Source organism: Elgaria multicarinata, chromosome 14 (genome assembly GCF_023053635.1).
Source record: "Elgaria multicarinata webbii isolate HBS135686 ecotype San Diego chromosome 14, rElgMul1.1.pri, whole genome shotgun sequence".
Classification (NCBI taxonomy): domain Eukaryota; kingdom Metazoa; phylum Chordata; class Lepidosauria; order Squamata; family Anguidae; genus Elgaria; species Elgaria multicarinata.
In genome coordinates this window covers 32,277,600-32,301,506 of record NC_086184.1, presented here as the reverse complement: position 1 = coordinate 32,301,506, position 23,907 = coordinate 32,277,600, and the positions used below count along the sequence as shown (strand labels likewise).

Sequence of the window (23,907 nt, the reverse complement as noted above, 5' to 3'; positions counted from 1 at the left end):
AAATCTTTTGCCAGGATCAACAATGATTTATGTGGCTTTTCTTTAACATGGTATTTTCAGGCAAGAGGGTGGAGAAGACCCAAGTTGTTCCTGATTAAAAATAGCAGGCCATATTACCTCTGTCTCTAATGACAGTGCAATTATCAACAAAAAGGAGCACGAAGGTCTGGCTGGGATTATTTAACTCCCTACTGAAGGCCAGGCCTGGCCCAGCCACCTCCGCACCGCAAGCGGTCACAATGGGCATCAATATGTCCAGCGGTACCAATAAAGCAGCACCGTGATCCAAGAGCCGAATCCCAGAATCCCTTGCAACATCACACCTCTCAGATTGTACAGCACAACCACAGGGGGCAGCAAAGGGTCTTAAAGTAGCCTTTGAGGATGCTAGTTGCCACCACAGCCCCTGCAGCAAACTTTCACTGTTTATGGAAGTTACATATCCACAACCACAAACAACAAACTCAGAAGCGAGAAGGTAACCACAAATCCAGAAGTGAGGAGGTGAGGGTGAGCATTTAACAAATCTAACTAAGTATGAGCATCAGTGGGCCATTCAACTGCCATCCCCCGGCAGCTCTTGTATCTGGCTTTTCCCTGTCTGGACTTGGGCAGTGAAAGACCTGCAAACCTGAATGTCAGGTGAGTAAGGACCACACAGTCAGGCAGGGGAACAGCTTTTTGCCAGCAGATGAAGGCGTGACATGGCACGAAAGGTGATGGGAACGGTCACTATGTCTTAATGAGAACTAGTTATTTTGGTTGGAGAGGGGACATTTCTTGGGCGGGAAATTGAAAAATTCAGCCGGGGGGGGGGGGAACTGCCCGTTGACTGCCAAAACACAACTTTCAAAAATCCCTGGGAAAAATACTCCCCCACACCAAAAAAAATTCTGTCCCTACTCCCAGTTTTTCTGTTTTTTCCCCTCCAGAACTTCATATCTCTAGAGATAATACTATATGTTAGGGTGGACAGAAAAAGCCTTGGAAATGTAATAAATAAATAAATAAATAAATAAATAATATAAAGTGCCCTATGAGGAGAGAAGATTGAGGGGAGACATGATAGCTCTCTTCAAATACTGGAAAGGTTGTCACACAGAGAAGGGCAAGGATCTCTTCTCGATCATCCCAGGACCAGTTACCTTGGAAGGTTGTGGGTTCTCCCACACTGGAGGCCTTTCAAGAGGCAGCTGGACAGCCCTCTGTCAGGGATGCTTTAAGGTAGATTCCTGCACTGAGCAGGGGGTTGGACTGGATGACCATTTTTGTACCTAGCAAAGATCTTTCTATTTCCCCCAGCTCTTGGAATGGGTTTTATTCTGTCTCTGCTATATTTTATAGCTCTTGCTGCTTTAATTAGTTCTAAATTTGTTTAACTTTTGATTTACTTGTGGTTTTAATGTTTTGATTGGTTTCATATTGTTCTGTAAACCACCCTAAGACTAGATTTACTGAAGTGTGAGACATACCATTTTTTAAAGTAAAAGAATAACAATAAATCCAGCAGGCTAAAACACTGGGTGACTGGGAGGGGAAAAGGTAGGTACTGTTCAGCAGGTGGCTATTTTCAGCTAGGAAAGAAGGCAATCTCTATACAGCAGGAATGAAGCAGAGACCCAAGAAAAGAGAGTTGGAATCATACAGGCCGTGTACCACAGTTAAGTATAATGTCTGCTCTAAGCAAGGTATAGTTAAAAGAGGAATCCAGGACAGAGCTTAAGTGGCCTTAGGATGAATAATAATAAGAATAAAATAAAATAGTACTTTGTTACAAAGTGCTGAACATGAAGTAAAATAGGTCAGAAGTTTACAAAATACAAAATATACAATAGTTCTAATAAAAGACCGTAACTGGATTTAAATGGATAGAACAATAAAACCTTAAATAAAGCCCATACAAAGTGTATAGTGGCCACCACAAGGATCTCCGCCTCAGAGGCTGGAGAAACAACTCCAACTTTAGAAGAAGGGATCTGTGGACCGCTCCCAGCCATCATGGGGAGCTCTGTGGCAGCCCCTTTGGAAAGAGGCCACAAATCCATTACATCCAAAGGCCTCTATTTTTGCAGATGGAGAAGCAAAACAGCCTCTGTTGCTCCTTCCTCCCTGTAGGGCTTGGGATAGAGAGAGGGCTCTGTCTAAGCTCATAGAACTGTGCCCTATGGCAGTTTATCCAACCTTCCAGTCTTTCTGCCTCCAGAGAGAAAAGCTGGTCTCAATGGTGTCTCCCTATGAGGGCAGGATTTCACGTGGCAACCTGAAATGTACTTTCACTTTATGTTTGGGATTTTAACCAGGGCTATTTATTGATTAATTAATTTTGTGGACCGCCTTTCTTCCAAAGTGGCATATCCCCTCCATTTTATCATCACAACAAGCCTTTGAGAGAAGTTAGGCTGAGAGTTAGCAACTGGTCAAGGTCACCTAGAGAGTTTCATGGGGTCAAGTGCAGATCTGAGCCTGGGTCTCAGTTTAGCATTATATCTGCATCATACATCGGGGAAATAAATGCCTTTTCACTTCTGTTGTGTAAACATGAGGTTAAATATGTCCTGGAAACCCTGCAAGCTGGGAGCAGAAGGAGGGTAACATGGAGGCATCTGCTATTTGCAGAAGTAAAAGCCAAAAAGCAAAAACAAACTATCTTTGTGCCCTGCAGTTTTCCAGACTGCGTTAATATTCCACCAGAAGGCCAGGGGATCCTGTAACCAAGAGTTAGGACACGCAAGTGCAATTTGGACCCAAACGGAGAGGCAGAGCAATCAAAATTCTCATAACCACAACATTCCTCAGTGGTGCAACATATCATAGTCCCATTCCCTAAAACATGACAGCTCTTAATGAGCATAATTTTAATTTAGCCCCTGTTTCCTGATTAGAGGAAGATTAAATATTCTATTCATTATCAGATGAGTCTAATTAGATCTCAAAGAGAGGCACAAGACGTCTCAAGGGACAGGCTGGTGAACTCATGTTGAAGGGCAACTCAGGTTGGTAGATTCTGGAGTATTGCACCATCACCTGGTGAAGCCTATCTTTGAGACTCTAAGGCCTTAGCTAGACCAGGCTTTATCCCAGGGCAAACCCCGGGATCGTCCCTGGGGGTCCACATGACGCACAGGGGATCCTGGGATCAGGGAGGGATGATCCCTCCCTTGCCCCGGGATAGAGCCCTTCCCTTTGGGCCTGCTTTTTCCGCGGTCCCGGGCTGAGCCCAAGGCAGCAGAACGTGTGGCCCGTTGCTGCGGAGCCACGCACGGGGCACAGCGCTCCTCAGGAGCGCAGCGCCCATCGGGGCTAGGGTGGGGGGAGCGGGAAAAGTAATTAAAATTAAAAAAACACCTTACCTTTAGCGCACTAGTGTTCGTGCGCTCCTTCCTCTTTAAAAAAAAATGGCGGGCGCAACGCCTCTCCTCCTGAGGTCGTCGCACCTCACTTGTAAACGGAGGAGGGATCTCACGTTAATCACAATGCGAGATCTTTGTTGCGGACTATGAGGTAGGTCTAGTTAAGGCCTAACTCTGGAATTTTGGGAGTCATTTCTGCTTATCTTTTGCTTTTCTGTATGTGGTATAATTGCTACCTAAGTAAAATGGCTGTTTGCCTGACAAGCGTAATCTGGCATTCCATGATTCCATTGCAGTTTGGATTACTGCAATGCGTTATACGTGGGGCTGCCTTTGAAAACGGTCCGGAAACTTCAGCTGGTACAAAACAGGGCAGCCCGCCTACTAACAGGGACTGGCCGGCGAGATCATATTACGCCAGTCCTTTTACAACTTCATTGGCTGCCAGTCCAGGTCTGGGCCCGATTCAAAGTGCTGGTATTGACATTCAAAGCCCTAAACGGTTTGGGGCCAGGTTATTTGAAGGAACGCCACCTCCCATATGTACCTGCCCGGACCTTAAGATATCCACAGGGGTCCTTCTCCGTGAGCCCCTGCCAAAGGAAGTGAGGCAGGAGGCTACTAGGAGGAGGGCTTTCTCCGCTGTGGCACCCCAGTTGTGGAATGACCTCCCCAGAGAGGTCTGCCTGGCGCCTACACTGTACTCTTTTCGTCACCAGCTGAAGACCTTTTTTTTTTCTCAGTATTTTAACACTTAATTTTAACTTAAATTTAAATTTTACAGTTCTAACTCTGTATTTTAATCTTATATCAATTTTGCTGCATGGTTTTATCCTGGTTGTGCTTTTGATACTGTATTTGTATTTGTTTTTTTAACCTGTTGGTTGTTTTATTATGGTTTAAATTTTTGTAAACCGCCCAGAGAGCTTCGGCTATTGGGCGGTATAAAAATGCAATAAATAAATAGATTCCAACCCCCCTACACCCTTTGGCTTGTGCTAAGTTCCTGTTCTTTGGGGATCTGGACTAACAACCAGGCCACAGCAAGGACACTCAGAAGTCCCACAAACCTTCCCTCTGGTTATGACTGGCTTCTTCCCTCTCACAAACAGGTGTTTGAGCTAAGGACAGCCATACTTTGTGGCCATACTTTGTACAAGCCAAATGTGGGTTGAAGGGTTTCAGGAGTGATCCTGTGCATTTCTGCAGAGGAAGAGAAGAGCAATGCTTTGTGATTGCCTTGGACTAGCGAGCTGGGCATCACAGCGGCTAACGGCCATTCAAAGCGAATTACAAAAGCCAAACGCGCACCTATAAAATAACATGCTTTTAAAAAACTAGAACACTAAATGCAATTTAAGCATCACGTCACGATAGCTGGCCATCAGGTTCTTTCAGCCATCAACACAGGAAGATAGAAAGTTGCCTGAAACCACATCAGACTCCGACCCTGTTCAGACGACAAGCTAAGCCACGGTGTTTAAACATTTTGAGCTAAACATTATGGCTTGGCGTGTCATGTGAACCATGACTTAGCATGTTGTGTGAACACTTCCTAACCATGGTGGCTACATAACCACAGTTTAAACACACTCAGGGCCTTGCTAGACCTACCGCCGAATCCAGCGGTGAGGAGGGGCCAGGCCGTGCTAGAAGTAGCGCGGCCTGTAGGCCCCGTCTACACCTGAGGCGCTCCGGGGCTGAGGGAAGCCCCATCATGTCCACCATTTTTTCCCCTTAAAGCGGCCGCGTGCGCAGGAGTGCACCAACGACCAGGTAAGTAATTTTTTTTTAAAAAAAATAGGGTCCCCCCCCTTCCCCACCCACGACCTCCCGTGGCCTCCGATCCCCCCTGGTCCCCACGTCCATGTCTCGCCACACCCCCCGTCCCCACTTGCTGTGTCCTGCCGCCACTGCCAATGTCCCCAGTTGCTCTGTCCCACTGCCGCCGGTCACTGTCCCCCGCCACCGTTTCCTGTTGTCGCCATGTCTGGCCTGTGATGCGTGGGGACATGGCGACAACAGGAAACATCAGCTGAGGACAGTGACGGCGGCAGCAGCGGGACAGAGCGACTGAGGATATTGGCGGTGGCGGCGGCAGGACACAGCAAGTGGGGACAGGGGGGATGGCGCAACATGGACGTGGGGACGGGGGATCGGAGGCCAGGGGAGGTCGTGGGGGTGGGAATTGGGGGAAGGAGGCAGGAGCGCTGTGGCCTGTCCACTGCTTTTCCCGGCTACTTGCGTGTAAGTGCAGTAGCCGGGAAAAGTGGCAGAACAGTCCACACGCCCATGGTCCTGGCCTCAGCCCAACCTGAGACCGGGACCGCAAGAAAAAACTGGGCTAAATGGGATTTCACTTACCCCGCGCCCAGGGAGGTTTCACCCCTGCCTGACCCCGGGATCCCCTGTGCGTCATCTGGATGCCCAGGGGCGAGCCTGGGGTGAGCACCGGGCTAAACCTCCATCTAGCAAGGCCCTCACTAACCATTGCTGCAAAAGGGTGGGAGACTTTTGAACTTGAACTTAGTATGAAGCTCATGAATTAGCATTTGAGCCTATAACTTTGGGGAGGGGCTATTGTTGATAACTTGTTTTCTCCCTTACAGCACAGTTAAGTATCTATGTATGGTTATAAAAAAATGTTTAGATTCCCAAAATATGTTCAACAACCTCAATATTCTTGACTCTGTCTGCCAGCGGTTTCTCAGGGTCTTGGGCCGAGAAGGGGCTTCCCCGTCTCCTGCTACCTGGTCCTTGAAGCAGCAACCGTCTGTGCGCAAAGCTGGTGCTCCTCCCCTGAGTTATGTCCCCTCCCCAAGTTGCCAAGCATCTGTGTAAACAGGCCTTGCACTTTTCCTGGAAGACCTGGAGCTGTCTTACGCAGAGACAGGCCATTGGTCTATCTAGCCCAGGGGTGGCAAACCTCTTTTTGTACGAGGGCTGAATTCCTTAGGGACACGATGGCCTAATCTACACCAAGCAAGATATTACACTATGAAAGCAGTATGAAAGGCAGGAGCCACGTTACTGCTTTATAGCGGTATTGACACATACCAGATTCCGCTTTCATACTGCTATATCCTGCTTGGTGTAGATTAGGCCTATCACAAGGGAATCTAACATTCTTCTCATTCTCAGGGCTTTTTAAATTACTTTTTGGAACTAGTGATTATGGAGATATGCTACATCTTTGGAAAAGTTTAAGATGGCAGAATGTGTTGGTGTGTTGGGAGGGTGGGGCAATGTGCGTCCATCTTAGATTTTGCCAGACATACACTTGGCACCATTCTGAATAACTGCTGGTCAGAGAACAGCACAGCCAAAGAGAGTTGAGAAAACTGTTCCGCTGTCAACACACAGAATCATAAAAGGAGGCATCAAATTATCCAAAACCGTCCTTGTTATTTGTCATTTAGGAGCAACCTTGCTGTTCACACAAATGTATTTTTTTCATTTAGCACATGCGTCTGTCCACGCATGCACATAGGTGTGCAGCGCACAATACAACCCCCATAAGATGCAGAAAGCCCTAAAATCTTACTTACTAGGAAGTCTTCTTCACAGTAGACTTTTCCATTGACATTGTAGAAGGCCTTCCCTCGCAATCTTCTCCCTGTTAAAATATTGTACCGTTAGACCTTTAATATTCACTTAAGTGCTGCTGTTAAGAAAAAAAAAGGGTGGGGGATGTGATTGATAACAATGAATGGCATCTCTATGGATAATTTTCCAAAACAATGTTTTTTAAAAAAAAAATTCAGAGTTTCCCCCCCTTTTCATTTCTTAAGTTTGTTACTAACAATGAATAGATGCCAATTGCAAATACAGTAAGTATCATACAAGTTTGGCAGTTTCAAAGATATAATCCATGTTTTTCAGATGATTATTCCTAGCCCATCAAGGCTAGTAGCCATTTATAGCCTTCTCCTGCAAGAATTTATCTAACCCCATTTTAAAGCCATCTAAATTGCTGGCCATCACTACGTCTTGTGATAGTAAATTCCATAATTTAATTATGCGCTGTGTGAAGAAGTACTTCCTTTTATCTTTCCTGAATCTCCCAGAAATTAGCTTCATGGGATGTGTTCGCACCATAGATTTGTATAAAGGCAGTATGATACTGGCAGTTTTATTCTCAATTCCTTTGCTTATTAACACCTAGTGGCCTCATATGGATCAAGGGGGATAGGATGAGGTCTGATGAGATTTCATAGTATACTGTAAATGGCATGGAGTCAAGCCAGGATCTCTTATCAATACTCCCAGAGCGCGGGACACGGAATAACAGGCTGAAGTTACAGGAAGCCAGATTCCGGCTGGACATCAGGAAAAACTTCCTGACTGTTAGAGCAGTACGACAATGGAACCAGTTATCTAGGGAGGTTGTGGGCTCTCCCACACTAGAGACATTCAAGAGGCAGCTGGACACCCATCTGTCAGGGATGCTTTAGGGTGGATTCCTGCATTGAGCAGGGGGTTGGACTCGATGGCCTTATAGGCCCCTTCCAACTCTACTATTCTATGATTCTATAAGCAGAAACCCCCACAATTCTACTCTCTAAAAACAACTCTGGAACTAGCACTGTGCCTCCAATTCTCCTTCCACGGAGCCATTTCAGCAAAATACCATGGACAATGTTGTCAAACGTTGCTGAGAGAACCAGGAAAATTAGTAAGGTTTCACACCCTTTGTTCTTTTCCTGACAGAGGTCATCCGTCAGGACAAACAAGGCCATCTCAGTGCCAAAGCTGGGCCTGAATGTGGAATGGAATAGGTCCAGAGAAGTGCTTGCAATTGAACCACCGACACCCTCTCAGGCATCTCGCCCACAAAGGGAACATTAGTGACCAGACAATAGTTGTGAGGATCTCCTGGGTCCCAAGAGGACTTCTCAAGAACAGGCCGCACGACCAGCTCCTTCAAGGTGGCTGACACCACGTGCTCTTGTAGAGCCGCATTAACTACCTCTTGAACCCACCTAGTCACACACACACACACACACCTTGCAATTAACAGCATTAACCAAGACGGGGAGGGGGCAAAAATACAGGCGGTTGGCCAAACCCCTCCAAAGACAAGGGGGTCCACATTCTCAGGCTGCATTTGCAGAATGATCCCACAAAACCAGACTCGATGGTGCCCTGGACACCTCCGCAGGAATGCTATCAAACAATGGTGTCAACTTCAGTGGAAATATATTTCAACTTCAAAGAATCTTGCAAAGTTGCTACAGCAGGCCTCTGTGGGCTCTCCTACTTTCCGACTGTGAGCTGACTGCAATAACCAATTCACCACCCCATGAACCTCTGGATGGGTGGCTACTTGAGGATGCAATGGCGACAGTGAAAGAAGACTGTTCTGCCATCGTCACAGCCACAAAGCTGGCATGATCCTGCACTCTAGCTTGCGTCTGATGGCAACTGCTAAGAGACTTGTGCCATCTGTGTTCTAGCTCCTGCTGTTTCATTGGGTTTTTTTTTTAAAAAAAATCTAAAATCCCCCCCTACTTCGATTAAGCTTCCTTCCCCTAGAACAGCCTTCCTCAACCTGGGGCGCTCTAGATGTGTTGGACTGCACCTCCCAGAATGCCCCAGCCAGCTGGCTGGGGTATTCTGGGAGTTGTAGTCCAACACATCTGGAGTGCCCCAGGTTGAGGAAGGCTGCCCTAGAAGTTGTATCAATCAACTTTTTTTTTTCTTTGTATATTATACATATTCATATTCATATTCATATTACTGTTGGTTTGATATTAATTGTTAGGGGATTGTTTGTATTCATTCCTTTTTTGGGGGGGTATCACTTTAAATAAAATAATTTTTTTTAAAAAATTAACAAATCCTGCTGTTTCATAGCCTGCAGCTCCTCAGCAAACCAGGGAACTGGTTGGGCTCTACACCGCAGGAGAGGGGATTGGGATCATGTCACTCTCCACTCCATAGCAAGACCAGGGCTTCAACATCTAAGGCCCTCATCCGGGACGGCAACAAGAGAGAAGGCCTTCTCTGTGGTGGCCCCCCAACTGTGGAACAATCTCCCTGAAGAGGCCTGCCTGGCACCAACATTGTTATCTTTTTGGTGCCAGGTTGACTTTTCTCTTCTCCCAGACATTTAGCAATATGTAATTAGCCTGGGTCTGTTTTTTTAGGCTCATAGTTTTTTAAAAGTTGTTACAGTAGTTTTAAATGTATGTGTATATTGTGGTTTTTAATCTTTGTATATTGTCTTTAAGTGTTTTTATCTTATGTAAACCGCCCAGAGATCTTAGGCTATGGGGTGGTATACAACTGCAATTAATAATAATAATAATAATAATAATAATAATAATAATAATAATAATAATTATTATTATTATTATTATTCAACAGGAACACAAGCTATTCCAACAGGAAACTCCTCAAGAGCATTGGGGAATCCTTCAGACCACTGCCATGGGCACACCAGCCCTGAACACCATAGTTTGTCAGGAAACACCCCACACCCCTGGCCACCTCTGGAGAAGGAGTGAAACTTTGGTCCTGTGAACTTTCTTAAGCTAACTTTTCTTAGGATCTAAGCCTGTGAACTCCATTCATTTGGGTCATCATCATCACATCTGGGATGAACGGACATGTACATTAAAAGCCTGTGATCTTGCTTGCCGTTTCACCCCTTGAACAAGTAACCCGGGAGCGGCTGAAATGAGTTCAGGAGTAATGCAGGTTGGCCCAGAAAGGTCAGAAGCAGTGATGTGGGGCTGCTGTATTTTTCTACATGTTTCCCATTTCTAAAAATACATCATTTCGTAACATTATACAGGAAGCTGCCTTGTCCTGAGTCAGATCCCTGGTCCATCTAGCTCAGTACTGTCAACACTGACTGGCAGCAACGTCTCTCCAGGCTTTCAGGCAGGATTCTTTCCCAGCCCTGCCTGGAAATGTGCTGGGAAATGAACCTGAGACCTTCTGCATGTCAAATCGGGCAGTTTCAAAATTGCCATTGACACTTCCAGATGACTAAACCTAGGATGAATGCATAAAGGAGCCCCAGAGTTCAACTGGGCTTACCCCACCCCACCCCACCCCAAGTCAGAGCGCATAGGGTTCTACCCAATCCATGGTTTAAATCAGCCTTCCTCAACCTGGGGCGCTCCAGATGTGTTGGACTGCACCTCCCAGAATGCCCCAGCCAGCTGGCTGGGGCATTCTGGGAGGTGCAGTCCAACACATCTGGAGCGCCCCAGGTTGAGGAAGGCTGGTTTAAACCCTCTTGTTTTAAAATCTACCCACCACCACCACCACCACCACCTTTTCTGAGCAGAGCGCTGGGGCTCTGGCCGTCCTCTCCGACAGGCATTTGCTCCACTGCCCCGGCTCCTTCCCTCCCCTCCCCCTGGGAGGGTCAAGCATTTATCTCTGCCAGGCCTAGCAAGGGCTGGCCTTGGGGACAGCTTGCAGGCCTCCCACGGAGCTCTTGCCAAAGAAGGGAGAGTGCAAGAAGGCCAGAAAGGCTGGCAGGAGGCAGCCAGAGCAAGCCCTACAACCCCACAGATAGGAGCTTCCAATCAGGCCTGGATTTCTGAGCAACAATGCTGCTGCTATCTGCCACACGCCCATTTCTCTCTCTCTCTCTCTCTCTCTGTCTCTCTCTCCCTCTCACCCCCCACCCCCAGCTGCCTTGCCTTGTTCTTGCCACCTCACCTACCGCTCCCTCTTTGGCAGGAGCTGGCTCTGGCACGGGGCCAGGGAATTGCTGGGCAACAAGCCCGAGCAGGGGCACTGCGGGAGGAGCGCAGGACTGGCAGCACGGCGACGCTCTCTTCCACGCTTCCCAGCGCATACCTGCCTTCGCTGTTGCAACGGAAGGGGAGCAGGGCGCAGACGCCTCGCCCATCGCCTCCGGACCGCTCCCTCACCAGCACCACTGACGCCAAGTCTGAACCTCAGGGAGACACTGGGAAGCCTGTGGGACAATCCCAGCCCGATGTGTCCAACACCCCGGCCTGGCAAGGGAAAAGAGGCGCTTGCCCAGCCTACAGAGGACACGGAAGCCCGGATGCTGTATCCAAACGCAATCACTTCCCAGAGCCTTTTGTTGTCTTCTTGTACTTTGCACTCTCTGCCAACAATCACAGAAGCCGCTGGAATTTCAGCTACACCAAATGCTATTTTGGGGGCTGGGGGCAGAAGGAAGCATCCCTTAGCATCCCTCTGGCTCCCTTAAGAACGGCTTCTTTTCCCAGGCTCTGCCAGGCCCTTAAGCACGCACGGCTTGTAGTAGCTTGCTTAGAATCTGCACCCAGATGGAGACCAGCAGCCAGCAACAGCCAAAGGGAAGAAGCAGGGAAGGCGGCGGGTGCCGCTGGAGCGAGACGGACTGTGACCCCCCTGCACTTTTTAGATACAAAACTGCCAGGCGTGTACTTCGCATGAATTAACCCGGGAGGGCTCCCCTACCCCTCTCCTGGTTCTGCATTCACAACGGGGCTGTTGAATCCAGACATTCACTGGGATGGTTTGCAGGAGTAACTCAAACCTCTGACGGTGTGTGTGTTAGCCTTGCCTTTCCCCATTCTTCCCTTGCTTCTCGCTTTGTCTTCTCCCCCACTATTGGTGTTTTGATTGTAAGCTCTTTGGGGCAGGAACCCATCTTTGTTTGTCTACAGGCACAAGCTTCCTGCCCAGGTTTAGCCACCATAATGGGGGTCTTACCATCACTGCTCTCTTCAAGGCCTTGTGACAGACAGGGCCCGCCCAGAGTGTCATGGGAAGGCACAGGACAGCGAACCTCACCCAGAAGCCAGCCTGAACCAAAGATGGGCTGGGAACTAGGTTGCAAGGTGGTCCCAGAGGAAGACTAGGGAGCATGTGATGGACAACCAAACCTGTCTCTTGGGAGGTGCCGTAGGTCAATGGCAGAGCACCAGCTATGAATGCAGACGGCTCCAGGTTTGATCTCCAGGTAGGGAGGGCTAGGTTGAAAGAGAGCAGTTTAGCAACAGTGCTGTTGGCTTAAGGCAGCCTTGCCCCTACCTGGAGATCACTAATTAACAGCAAAACCGATGTCTCATTGCTAGCGCTGCCAAGAAAGAAGGGCCCATCCACCTACCGTTTTGATCTGGAAATCAAACAAGGGGAGAGCCGGGGGCATGCTGGGGGGAAACCATGCCACACCTAGGCAGAAGAAACCGCCCCCCTCAGCTGTCCAGTGGCATTATGGGTTTGTACCAGCCTCGACACACCCATGATAAAAAAAGCGTTGTGTAAGAAGCTGGTCATAGGCCAGAAAACATTACGAAAGAGCATGATATTTAAAAGGATGTCAAAAGAGGGAGAAGGATTATTCATCCCATTCATTAAGAATGGGAAATGTAAAACTAAAGAGCGCTGAAGTTGCCCAGTGGCAAAGAGACTGGGAAGTCTGAATGTTGCCTTGGCTGTGAGCTCCACTGTGTTGACCACTGTGGGAACAGAGTGCTGGGCTACTTGGACCCATGGTCTGATCCGGCCTCAGGGCTCTTCTGATGCTCTTAACTCACTGGGTGTCCTTGGAAAGTCACTCCCATCCTCAACTAGCCCCCTGCTGCAATATGGCGGTGAAGATATTGACCTACCTTCCAGGGTTGTTGTAATGGTTTATGTGAAGCACTTTGAACACTCTAATTCACATCCTCATCATAATACTTAGCGTTTATAATTTCTGACAAGCATTAGGAAACAGTGGAGGGTGGTGCCTCCGATGTCAGTAGGGCGCTGCATCCGCTCTGGGTTTCAGTCTGAGCCAGTCTGAACTCTAAAGGAGCTTCTCCAAGGTGCTCTGCAATAATCCCTAAGCACCACCTTCTGGGATGAAGCTGAAGACATCTATGCCATTCATCATGCAAGAGCGTGTTACACACTTGCAATAAAAAGAATTTAAATCCATAATGACCCAGGTAAAGTGGATGTGCTCTTGACACAAAAGTTTGTTTGCCATGATTCGAGGATATGAAAACCATCAGGGCCATAACAATATAGGAGAGCAGAGAAGTTCACCATCTCATTGGGGAAGACAGAAAACTGGGTAGATTCCTGAGGCTCCCTTGTGTCATTTTTTACGAAGTCATTTTCTAGCCCACATGGTTTTCACGGAAAAATCTGAAAGTGTTAGCTGGGTTCTTTGCTCAAATACAATACAACAACGAACAGGGAAGAGCTGAGTGGGGATTCCTGTGGTCAGAACGTCCCTTTGAACAACTTTCAAAGACACCCCCTGGGTTCCCAGCCCTTGGCAGCCTGCCCTTATAGACTGACTGCATTCCTCTGAGTCTTCTCCGATCCTCAATGTTTCTGGCAGTGTCTCCTCCAAGAAATCTTCACAGAATTCCAAAGTCTGGATAAAAGCAAACTCACCCCTCTAGAAAAGTCACTCAGGACATGTCTACACCTCCCAGCATTACTGGAGGGAGGGGGGAGGATCTCACAATATTCTGCTCATGAGACCCTCTCCTTTGGACAGATGTGCACGCGACATCCCGGGAGGAACGAGGGATGTCGTGCCTGCCATTTTTTTTAACAGATGAGGAGCGCACGTGCGCTCCACAAATGTAAGTTGTTGGGTTTTTTTTTTTAAAAAAAAACCACCTGGCTCCTGCTCACCCCACCTTAAGAGCTCCGTGCCCTGTGCCCGCCTCCTTGTGCTTACTCACGAGGAGCTGGGAAGAAACAGGGATGGCCGCCCACTCCTCCCGCGGTCTTGGGACGATCCTGAGACCGCAGGAAAAATTGGGCTAAAAGCTGTCCCAGTTATCCCGGGGGAATGGAGGGATCATTCCTTCCCGCCCCCGGGATCCCCTGTGCATCATGTGGACGCACAGGGATGATCCTGGGACGATCCCCGGGTTAAGGCATGGTGTAGACATGCTCTTAGTGGCAGCCATTCCCGCTAGCGGCAGAGCAGAAGGAGAGAAGAGCAGCAGGGTCACCGTTGGCCTTCTCTCAATTTCATCTAGCAGCAGCCTTTCCATCAGGCTACCAGAACCGTTTCCTCTCCCACCTGGTCAGGATAAGGTCTGTAACTTTCACAACCGGTGCATGAGCTTGCCTTTTTCTTCCTCCCTCCCTTTTTTTCCTTGTGTGTCATGTCTTTTAGATTGTAAGCCTGCAAGCAGGGACTGCCTTTCTACGGATCTACGTAAGCCATACTGGAAGCTTCTTCAGTTAAAATGCCTAACATAAATAATAATAAATACATGTAAAGCACACATACAGCCTTCCCCAACCTGACGTCCCCCCAGATGTGTTGGACTACAACTTCCATCATCCCTGGCAAGCATAACTGGTTGGAGATGTTGGGAGTTGTTGCCCAACATATCTGGGGGAATGTCAGGTTGGGGAAGGCTGCATTGTGGGTCTTTTCACACTTATTTGCTTAACTTGTCTCAGTTGGCAATCTGGGAGACTTCATATTCCTCTAGACCCCTCCACATGCCAAGTTTAGTTTTTAAAAAAGAATTCTCAGCAGGCTTGGCTCCAATATTTGAAGCAGACCTAGGCCCTTTCTACAACGGCCTTTTTTCCAGGGATCATCCCTGGATCATCCCTGTGTGTCCAAATGACCCACAGGGGATCCTGAGAGTAGTGGGGATGATCCCTCCATTTCCCTGGGATAACTGAGACCTCAGTTATCCTGGTTTTACCTGCAGTCCTGGGACGATCCCGAGGGCTGTGGGCGCCAGTCCCGGCTTCTTCCCTCCTCCCCACGAGTAGCAGGCTCAGCAGAGCGAAAGATCCAGGACAGGGGGAGTCCAGGGCCGGGTATTTTTCCTCTTTTTTTGTACTTACTTTTGCGGTGAAGCACAAGTGCGCTCTGGCTCCATTTTGTTTTTTTAATGGTGGGCACGACGTCCCTCCTCCCATGCAGGACATCACACTTCCATTTAGACACACAGGGACGATCCTGGAAGCAGGTAATTCCAGGATCGCCCCCCCCCTCCCTCTACGCACTTAGGCTTAGAAAGGGCCTTAGAAACACATTCACAAAAGTCACCACTCCAACCCAACCCACCCCCAAAACACACACCACCTTTTACTAGCCTACTGTGGCATCCTAATAGCTGGGGTGGGGTGAGGGCAGGAAGGAAGGAGAGAAAGCAGGACCACCAGCTCTTCCAACAACCTCTGTGCCTGTGTGTCCGGAGGTGATTGTTACTTGCCATGGGTTATTAGTGTCGCTTCAAGCATTCCCAAACAGCTCCTCTTGACAGAGCATTGCCTCCTGGTATTCTAGAACCCAACGTAGTCAGTAACTCTATGAAAGTGATCAAACCCTGCAGGAATTTCTGACACTGCAGGATTGACTTTGCCTTTTGAAAACTTGATACCACTGAAACGGAGCAGCCTCCTGGCAAAGGGTTTAGTGTCAAAACACAAAATACCTTGTCTTCGCAGAAGTACTTTGGCCTTGGCTAGACCTAAGGTTTATCCCGGGATTGTCCCGGGGTCATCCCTGTTCATGTAAATGACACACAGGATATCCTGGGAGCAGGCAGGGACGACCTCGGGATAAACTAGGTCTAGCTAAGGCCTTTGTTTGTGTCCTCACCTCAGGAGCACTTCCCAAATTCAGGGCTTCCTTCCTCCTCCTGTGGTTTTACTTGGATGGGACCTCTGGCACAGCAATCTTGTTTGACTAGTTTTGAGAAATGCACAGGATGTGGGTCTCCATTTGACACCTGCCTATGTTGTATCTGAAGAACAATGGCTCATTTTGCAATGTCAGGCTACAAAATTCCCTTCGATAAGAGCACACACAGAAAGGGATCCTTACAAGGCAATGAAGAAAAGTTCACAGTCACCCATCATGGCGCTAAAACCTGAATGGCTTATTCAAGACAAACATTAATGGGACAAAATATGTATCTGTTTGTCAATACATATGAATCACTTAAATTAAAATAAATGTCTAAGCAATATACAAACATTGCAGTTTAAAAGAATACAGTAATGAAAAACTGTATTAAAATTAGAAGAGACGACAGAATGACCGCAAGGGAAAAAGACAACATTCTGGGATAGTCTCTTGGAATATAAACATTTTCAGTAGGCACCGAAAACACATAAGTGCCTGCCTAATTTGTAGTGGCAGGGAGTTCCAAAGAATGAGAGCTATAACACCAAAGGTCCTATTTCAAGCCCTCATGGGCCAGGGCCCTGTCCCCTTAGGCAGCACCGGATAGGTATTCCCTGATGAGCACGTAAAGCGCACTGCAATAACCCTCAGTTGAGGTTACCCATCCCTGTCCAGGAATGGCCATAGCTCATAAATGGCACTCCTAGGTCTCATCTACACCAAGCAGGATATTGCACGATGAAAGTGGTATATCAGTGGTTCCCAAACTTTTTCAAGTCATCGCCCCCTTGGTTCCACAAACTCATGCCCAGTGCCCCCTATCCTACACTAAAAAAATCATTATTCAGAATAGCCGTTTTCAATGACCCACTAAGGAAGATAATAATAATAAAATTCAAAACAGTAACAATTGAATATTTATTCAAAATCCAATTACATTTTTTTAGTTTATTCATTTAAACATAATTGATGAACTTGATCCAGTGATATAATCTTTTTGAAGTCTGAGAGTCATTTAGCAAGAATATTAGATAACACATTTAGTAATTAGGGTAGAGTACCTCACTTTTCTGTAAATTCTTAATGTGATGGATGGGCTTGATGAAGTGATACCAGTTTCCCAATGTCTGGTTTAAAGTCACTTAACATGAGTCTTAAATCACCATATTTAGTAATGTGGAGTCTATTTCTTTGCTTGGAGAGAAGTAGGCAGACCACACTAAAACCACATTCCACCAAATATGATGTTGGAAATACAACCAGGAGCTTCTGAACCACTCTCCATAGTGCAGGATAGCGGGGCACACCAAGCAGGGTATGTCTCTTCATTAGTGTTTTGGTGCTTTCGAAACATTTCAGTTCACCGTTAAAAGGACTCTTCTTAAACGGTATTAATACATGTGTGGATTCTTCCCCTCTATGGCTTGTGACCAAACTACCTTCTCCCATAAAAATGTCCCTGGGTTTTAAGACCTTCTGGAGAGGCGCATCTCGGAAAAGACCACCTCGAGCGCCCCCATGCCACCCCCTTGCCTCTTAACACCCCCCTATGTAATCCCACCCACCCCAAGGGGGCGGTACTGCCCACTTTGGGAACCACTGTGGTATATAAAAGGCAGGAGCCACACTATGCAGGATATAGTGGTATGAAAGCAATATATGGTCTGTGTCAATGGGCCCCAACAGTTGTCAGTGCACTTCAGTACCGCTATACAGCAGTAGTGTGGCTCCTGCCTCTTATATACCACTTTCTTAGTGGAATATCCTGCTTGGTGAAGATGAGGCCCAACTGTCAGACATGGGGCCAAAGTTACAGCTGCCCCTGTTTAACCCATCACTTCATCTGGGTCTGCCCTTGTCAGGCATATAATGCCAGTGTATGGGGACAGAAAGAGGCAGCAGCAGCCGTTTAGAGCGAGCGAGTTTTACCGTCCCAAATCACATCTGCAGCAACTGAATAATTCTGTTCTCCTTTCACCAAGTCTGAGCAAAATAGTCAGCTGGGGTAAGAAGGGCAGTTGGTACCATTGGTATTTTTTATTGCGTGGTATTTTTTATTGTGATTGTATTTTGTATTTGTATGACAATTTATAGCCATACTTACTGTACACAGCCCTGACTAAAGGTTGAAGGGAGCGCTATACATTTTTTAAATAAACAAACAAACTTTAAACTGCAAGTGTAAGGGCTGGCATGATAGAATTCTCTTTCCTACAGAATTTTCCCTTCATTTCTGCGGTATCCCTTTTCATGACATGCTAGCTTTCTATGTGTGGGAATTTTGTTTTTGTAGGAAGGTGCATTTAATCGTGCAGACCCCTGGCTGCAGTCTGAAGTGGTGAAGCCTCAAAAGAGCTGCTGCTTGTGAGGACAAGGCCTACAAATTACCCTGGAGTTTAAGAATTGGTGTGTGTGTGTGTTCGTTCCTTTTAAACAGCTCTGTACGTTCCTATGAAAGTTAAAGGTTTTGTTGTTGCTTTCATTCTTTTACAATTAAGAACATTATTATTATTATTATTATTATTATTATTATTATTATTATTTATTTATTTATTTATTTATATAGCACCATCAATGTACATGGTGCTGTACAGAGTAAAACAGTAAATAGCAAGGCCCTGCCGCATAGGCTTACAATCTAATAACTACAATCTAAGAACACAGGGTGTTGCTGACCCTTCCTCACTCCTCTCCTGCTACTCACCTTCTAGGTTTGAAGATGGGGAGGGGGAAGCAGAAGCCATCTTCACTCCCCTTCCAGTATCATTTTCAGCCTCATGAAAGTGAAGCTTTTAGCCTGAGCGTCTGAGCCAGCCGCTTAGGAGGCAGACAGAATCCAGGGTATTTTGGTAATGGTTTAGACAGGCAGGATATTCCCAGCCCCCCCCCCCCCCCACTTGTTCCTTCAACCTCAGCAGTAACATTTTTGGACTGTGGGAAAGAAAAGCAAGAATGTTCTCGTGTAGCTTCTGGTCCTCGAGGGTGAGCCCAGGCAGGAAACAGAGGCCCCACCAAACATTATAAGATGACTAAGAACATTCTGCACCCAATGCAGAGAGAACTAAAGCAAAATCAGCGTCTGGCCTCACCATCAACCACGGAAAATATTATTCAGCCACACCTCCGGCTTCTGAGATTTCTGCAGGCGATGCCCGCGCACTTTCAAGCATATCTCCAGGCCCTGTGGTGCAGCAGGGTGAAGAGACCTATTGCTGCTGCTGCTGCGTGTGGTGTGGGGTGGGGTGTGTGTGTGTGTGCGTAGCTGAAGGCACAAATTGGTGCCTGAGTGGTGCAGCAAGAATTTGTAAAGCATTGTATATATATGAGCATTGAGAGAGGGAGAGGCAGGCAGGGAGGGAGAGATTTGGGCTGCGCTTCAGATAGCAAAACATCTTGGCCTGGAACTGCATATCTTTGCAATCGTAACAGCTAGGAACTTGCTCCTTCTTTTAAAATGAAAGCAGCGATTCACAGAAAGCCAAATACTTCCTTCAATAGCCTTCAATAACCCTTCCTGGCTTATGCTGCTGCATGCAGCTTGTTCACTCCTAAGAGCAGATGAACAAACCAGAGATGGTTTGCCTAGTGTTATATCCAAAACCAAACAGGCCAGGACTGCAAGCCAGGGTTTGTTGTTGGCTTATGAATTTCCTCTTTTGTTTGTAAGCAACAAACCAGGACGCCCAGTTCAGTGCCACTGTAAGACAGAGGCCTTTGCTAGACCTACCTGAAAATCCACGACACAGATGGGGAGAGCCCGCGATGCAGCTATCCCGGGCTGTCGCGGTACTCTACATGTCAGACGTGACAAGGAAAGCCCCATCGTGTCCGCCATGTTTTTTTTTTTTACAATTTAAAGGGCTGAGTGCGCAGGAGCGCACGAACGACAAAAGGTGAGGGTTTTTTTTTAAAAAAAATGTTTCCTCGCTCCCCCCACCTCGATGGGTGCAGCGCTCCTGGGGAGCGCTGAGGCCCGTGCGTGGCTTCTCCCGGCTACGCGTGAGTAACCGCACGGAGCTGGGAAAAGCAGCGGAACGGGTTACAATCGGGCCCAAAGGGGTAGGCTATATCCTGGGGCCAGGCAAGGTTGGTCCCTGCCTGAGCTTGGGATCCCTGCGCATCATCTGGATGCACAGGGGCGATCCCGGGTATCACCCTGGGATTTAACCTGGTCTAGCAAAGGCCGAAGAATTGTTTCTTGCTGGTTTATCCACTCGTGCAAGGCGTAAAATGGAAGTGAAGGGCCTGCACACATAAGCATGCAATTCATTCACGATAAGCCAGGAATCCTGACTTGTTAGTAGGCATGAACGCAGGTTTGTGTATCTTTGCAGCATCACTGCCCTGGCTGATACCCCACGTGAAGTGCGCAGGTCCTTAAAATTCCCCTCAGAATTTTCTAGAATGCACAGAGATTCCAAAGCAGATGAGCAAAGGTGGAAATGCTTCCATGACAGAAGGGAGTTTGAAAAGCGAGCCACTGCTCCAGCTGAAAGACCCCACAACCAAGGTATCTGCAGGAAACTGAAGTCCTGGTGCATTCAGCTCCCCCAGACCTAATCCTCTCCCCTTCCCACCTTTAGAGACAAAGGTTGATAGGAAGGGCATTTCAGAAAGTGGGGGGATGAAAGAGAGAGGAAAAGAAAACTATGCCAGAATTCCTCTCAAAAGACAATACAGCATCTTTGCAGCGCCTATTCACAGACATGAAATCCAAAGCAGCGCTGCAAAAGTGGCTACCCTGGCTATGTTACACCAGCTCTTCCCCTTCCTGGCGCCCTGCAGAAGCGCTAGACTAGAGCAACTGGCATCCTCCGGACAGCGTGGCTGTAGTCCAATTTAGCGGAAAGCTGCCAGCTTGGGGAAGGTGGTGCTACATTCTCTTTTTCAAAATGTTTTCTCCCCAGTGGCGGGACCCCAAATGAGGCATTCCTTTCCCACCTAGTTCCCCCAGGCTCAACTTCCAGGAATGCAGAATCAGCCTTCAAATGTACACTGTTTTATGCTAAGGTCCCCATGGCTCCACTAAGTGAGAAAACACACACACACACGCACAGTCAGTTTTTAAAAATGGAATTGTAGGCTCATCTGACAGACTAGAAAAGCTGAAAAGCCTTTTTGTTACAGAGAGCAAGAACGTCTGGAGCAGAAGTTATACAAACACACTCACATTTTCTGGACTAAAACTGACTGCATTCCAGTCACCCAGTGCACTGAAAGGCACTAAAATATTTCAGAAGTTTCTGTCGCTGCCTAATAAATAGAAGTTGCTATATAAAAACGAAATGTAGCAAAGTTCTAAGAGCAGCTGAATTGCAGGAATAATTTTGCAAAGATTGGGTGCCAACCACCAACAGTTCCCCCCTCCCATAAGCCCCAGAAACGGAGGGGGTGTTACACATAACTCTCCTTCTTTTCAAATCGAAGACTGCAGCAGCAGAATGTCCAATACTTGCAACAACTCTTTTAAAGAAACACACAGATGTTGGCCAAGACAAAACAAGATCTCCCAGCACTATTTTTAAAGGAACTTGCATGTATTTTGTTACAAGAACTATTAGGATGCAAATCTCAAAATGTACAAGCCTTCACTTGGCCAATAAACACAAAACTGGCATACATTGTCCCTGCAGAATAAAAGGCTTGCTGCTAAAATAGCAGGAGCTCTACGTAAATAAGCAACATTCTTCCAGGCTGAGGTCACTGACTTGTTCTATTCTACTTTACCCCAGTCTGGGATTTGACAATTTAAGTATGGGAGAGAGGCACTGCAGCTCCCCCACAAACACATACATACACACACACACACACAGAGAGAGAGAGAGAGAGAGAGAGAGAGAGAGAGAGAGAGAGAGATATGCTGGAGATTTGATTTTAAACTCTTTATTTGAAAACGTTTACATTTCAAATTTGAAATAAGTGGCATCCTCTGAAAATAGCATGCAGGATGCAAACACTTACTTAAATTCTTTTAATAAAGGATGTAGAAAATTTGTGAAAATATCGCCATCACAACATTATCTGCCAGGTGGACAAGAGAAATACCACTTACAAATTAAAGTTTAGGGAGAATGCCGAAATGTGTGTGTGAGAGAGGGGTGGGCTGGGGGGAAGATTTCATATATTTTATTTCTTTTAGACTATTTACTATATTCCATCGCATGTTCCCAGCTATCACCAATAATATTTGTTCAATGAGAAGCAAGGAGGAGGAGGAGGCTGGGTGCCCACCACAGAATATGGTATTGCGCCTAAGTTCAGGTTCTTGAGAATCTCAGCTTTAATTTAATTTTTAAGGCAAATTTTTAGCTCTTGTGTCTGTGAAGATGTGATTGAATGTGTATGGACAATGCCTGTTGAAATCTCAAAAGCCAGAGATGTGGCTGGACAGGACTCACGTTGGTTGGGGTTTGAGCTGCATCACTCCTTGTCGTCCCCCCCCCCCCCCCAGTACTAGCTAAACCAGAATGAATTAAGAAGATTACTCAAGATGAGAAATTCTGGAAATTGCAAGCTTCATGTTTCCTTGGTGAAGAGATCAGCTTGCTTGGTTGCAATTTTATTTTTAAAATGGCTATATTGCTGACATGACACCTGTTATAACAAGCTACTAGACCAGCCTTCCCCAACCTGGGGCCCTCCAAATGTTTGCTGGACTACAACTCCCTGTATTCGACAAACCATTGCCCAGTGTGCCTGTAATGAGCCTGTATAGGCTGAAGCGGAAGCGTTCTGGGGATCAGGTCGGGTGTGCAATGCGTGCACTGGGTCCTGCCACCACTGCCGTGACTTGGAAGTATCCTCACGGAGGTGTCCAACCCTCACCCACATACATGCTCCTGTGCTTGGAGCACATGAGGAACCTGCATGATTCCAGATGGGTAGAGATGTAAAATTTCTGGAAATTTTGAAGCCGGGAGGGGGGGAGGGGAAGCCACATTTTTTCCTGGGGGTGGGTCGGTGGGCGGGTTCCACAAAAAAATGAACATTTTGGAAATGAAAAATAGGCAATAATTTTTTTTAGCGCTCTTTAAAGTCACTTTGTTGCTTTAAGACAGCTTTCCCCAAATTGGCACCCTCTAGATATTTTGGACTCTCATCAGCCTCCGGCTACATGGCCAATGGTGAGGAATGTTCACCATTGAGCATAAAATTTCATTATATATTAAAAAATTTAAAAGTAAACTCAGTTAATAAATTTGTTATTATTGCCTGAATAGATAAGAACTACATTAAATGACTGCTACAGCATCAGAAACACTCTAAGCAGAGGTCCCCAACCTGTCAACCAAGGGTCAACAAGCAGGACATGAGTGCAACAACACCCTCCTACCCATGTTCCCCAGCAACTGGTGCATATAGGCTTACTGCCTTGGATACCGGAGGTAGCACATAGCCATCAGGACTAGTAGCCATTGCTAGCCTTCTCCTCCAGGAATTTATCCAACCCCCTTTTTAAAGCCATCCAAATTGGTGGCCATCACTACATCTTGTGGTAGAGAATTCCATAGTTTATCTATGCACTGTGTGAAGATGTGCTTCCTTTTTTCTCTGACCTGATCACCCACCATTCATCTTCATTGGGTATCCTCTTTGTCCACACTATGCATAATTTTGTACACTTCTATGTCTCCCCTTACCCTCCTTTCTTCCAAGCTAAACAATCCCAGCTGTTGTATCCCTTCCCTCATAGGAGACATCATTTTAGTTGTCCTTTTCTGCACTGAAATGGGGATGCTGGGAGTTGCCATCCAGCACATCTGGAGAGCACCAGGCTGGGGAAGGATGCTCCAAGTTAATATTACTTGCAAAGTTATGGTGTTTTTACCATCATTGTAGAATCGACTAGCTTTGCTTCCTTGGTATGATCTCTACCAGAAAAGGTGCACATCAGGAAGAATTCTTTCCATTTTCAGCAACAGTTTCTAGCTACTGTTCCAGCTGTCTAAGAAAATGATTGCAGATCTC

At 46.9% G+C, this 23,907-nt stretch overlaps 1 protein-coding gene across 1 annotated transcript in view; it reads right to left on the bottom strand.

The window, feature by feature from the left end:
- Window positions 1-23,907, bottom strand: part of WTIP (WT1 interacting protein) — a 76,406-nt gene that overhangs the window by 22,090 nt on the left and 30,409 nt on the right. Inside the window, exon 3 of the mRNA XM_063141481.1 lies at window positions 6,899-6,966. Within this exon, the coding sequence (XP_062997551.1) occupies window positions 6,899-6,966 (68 nt within the window). The remainder of the gene's footprint in view (window positions 1-6,898; window positions 6,967-23,907) is intronic.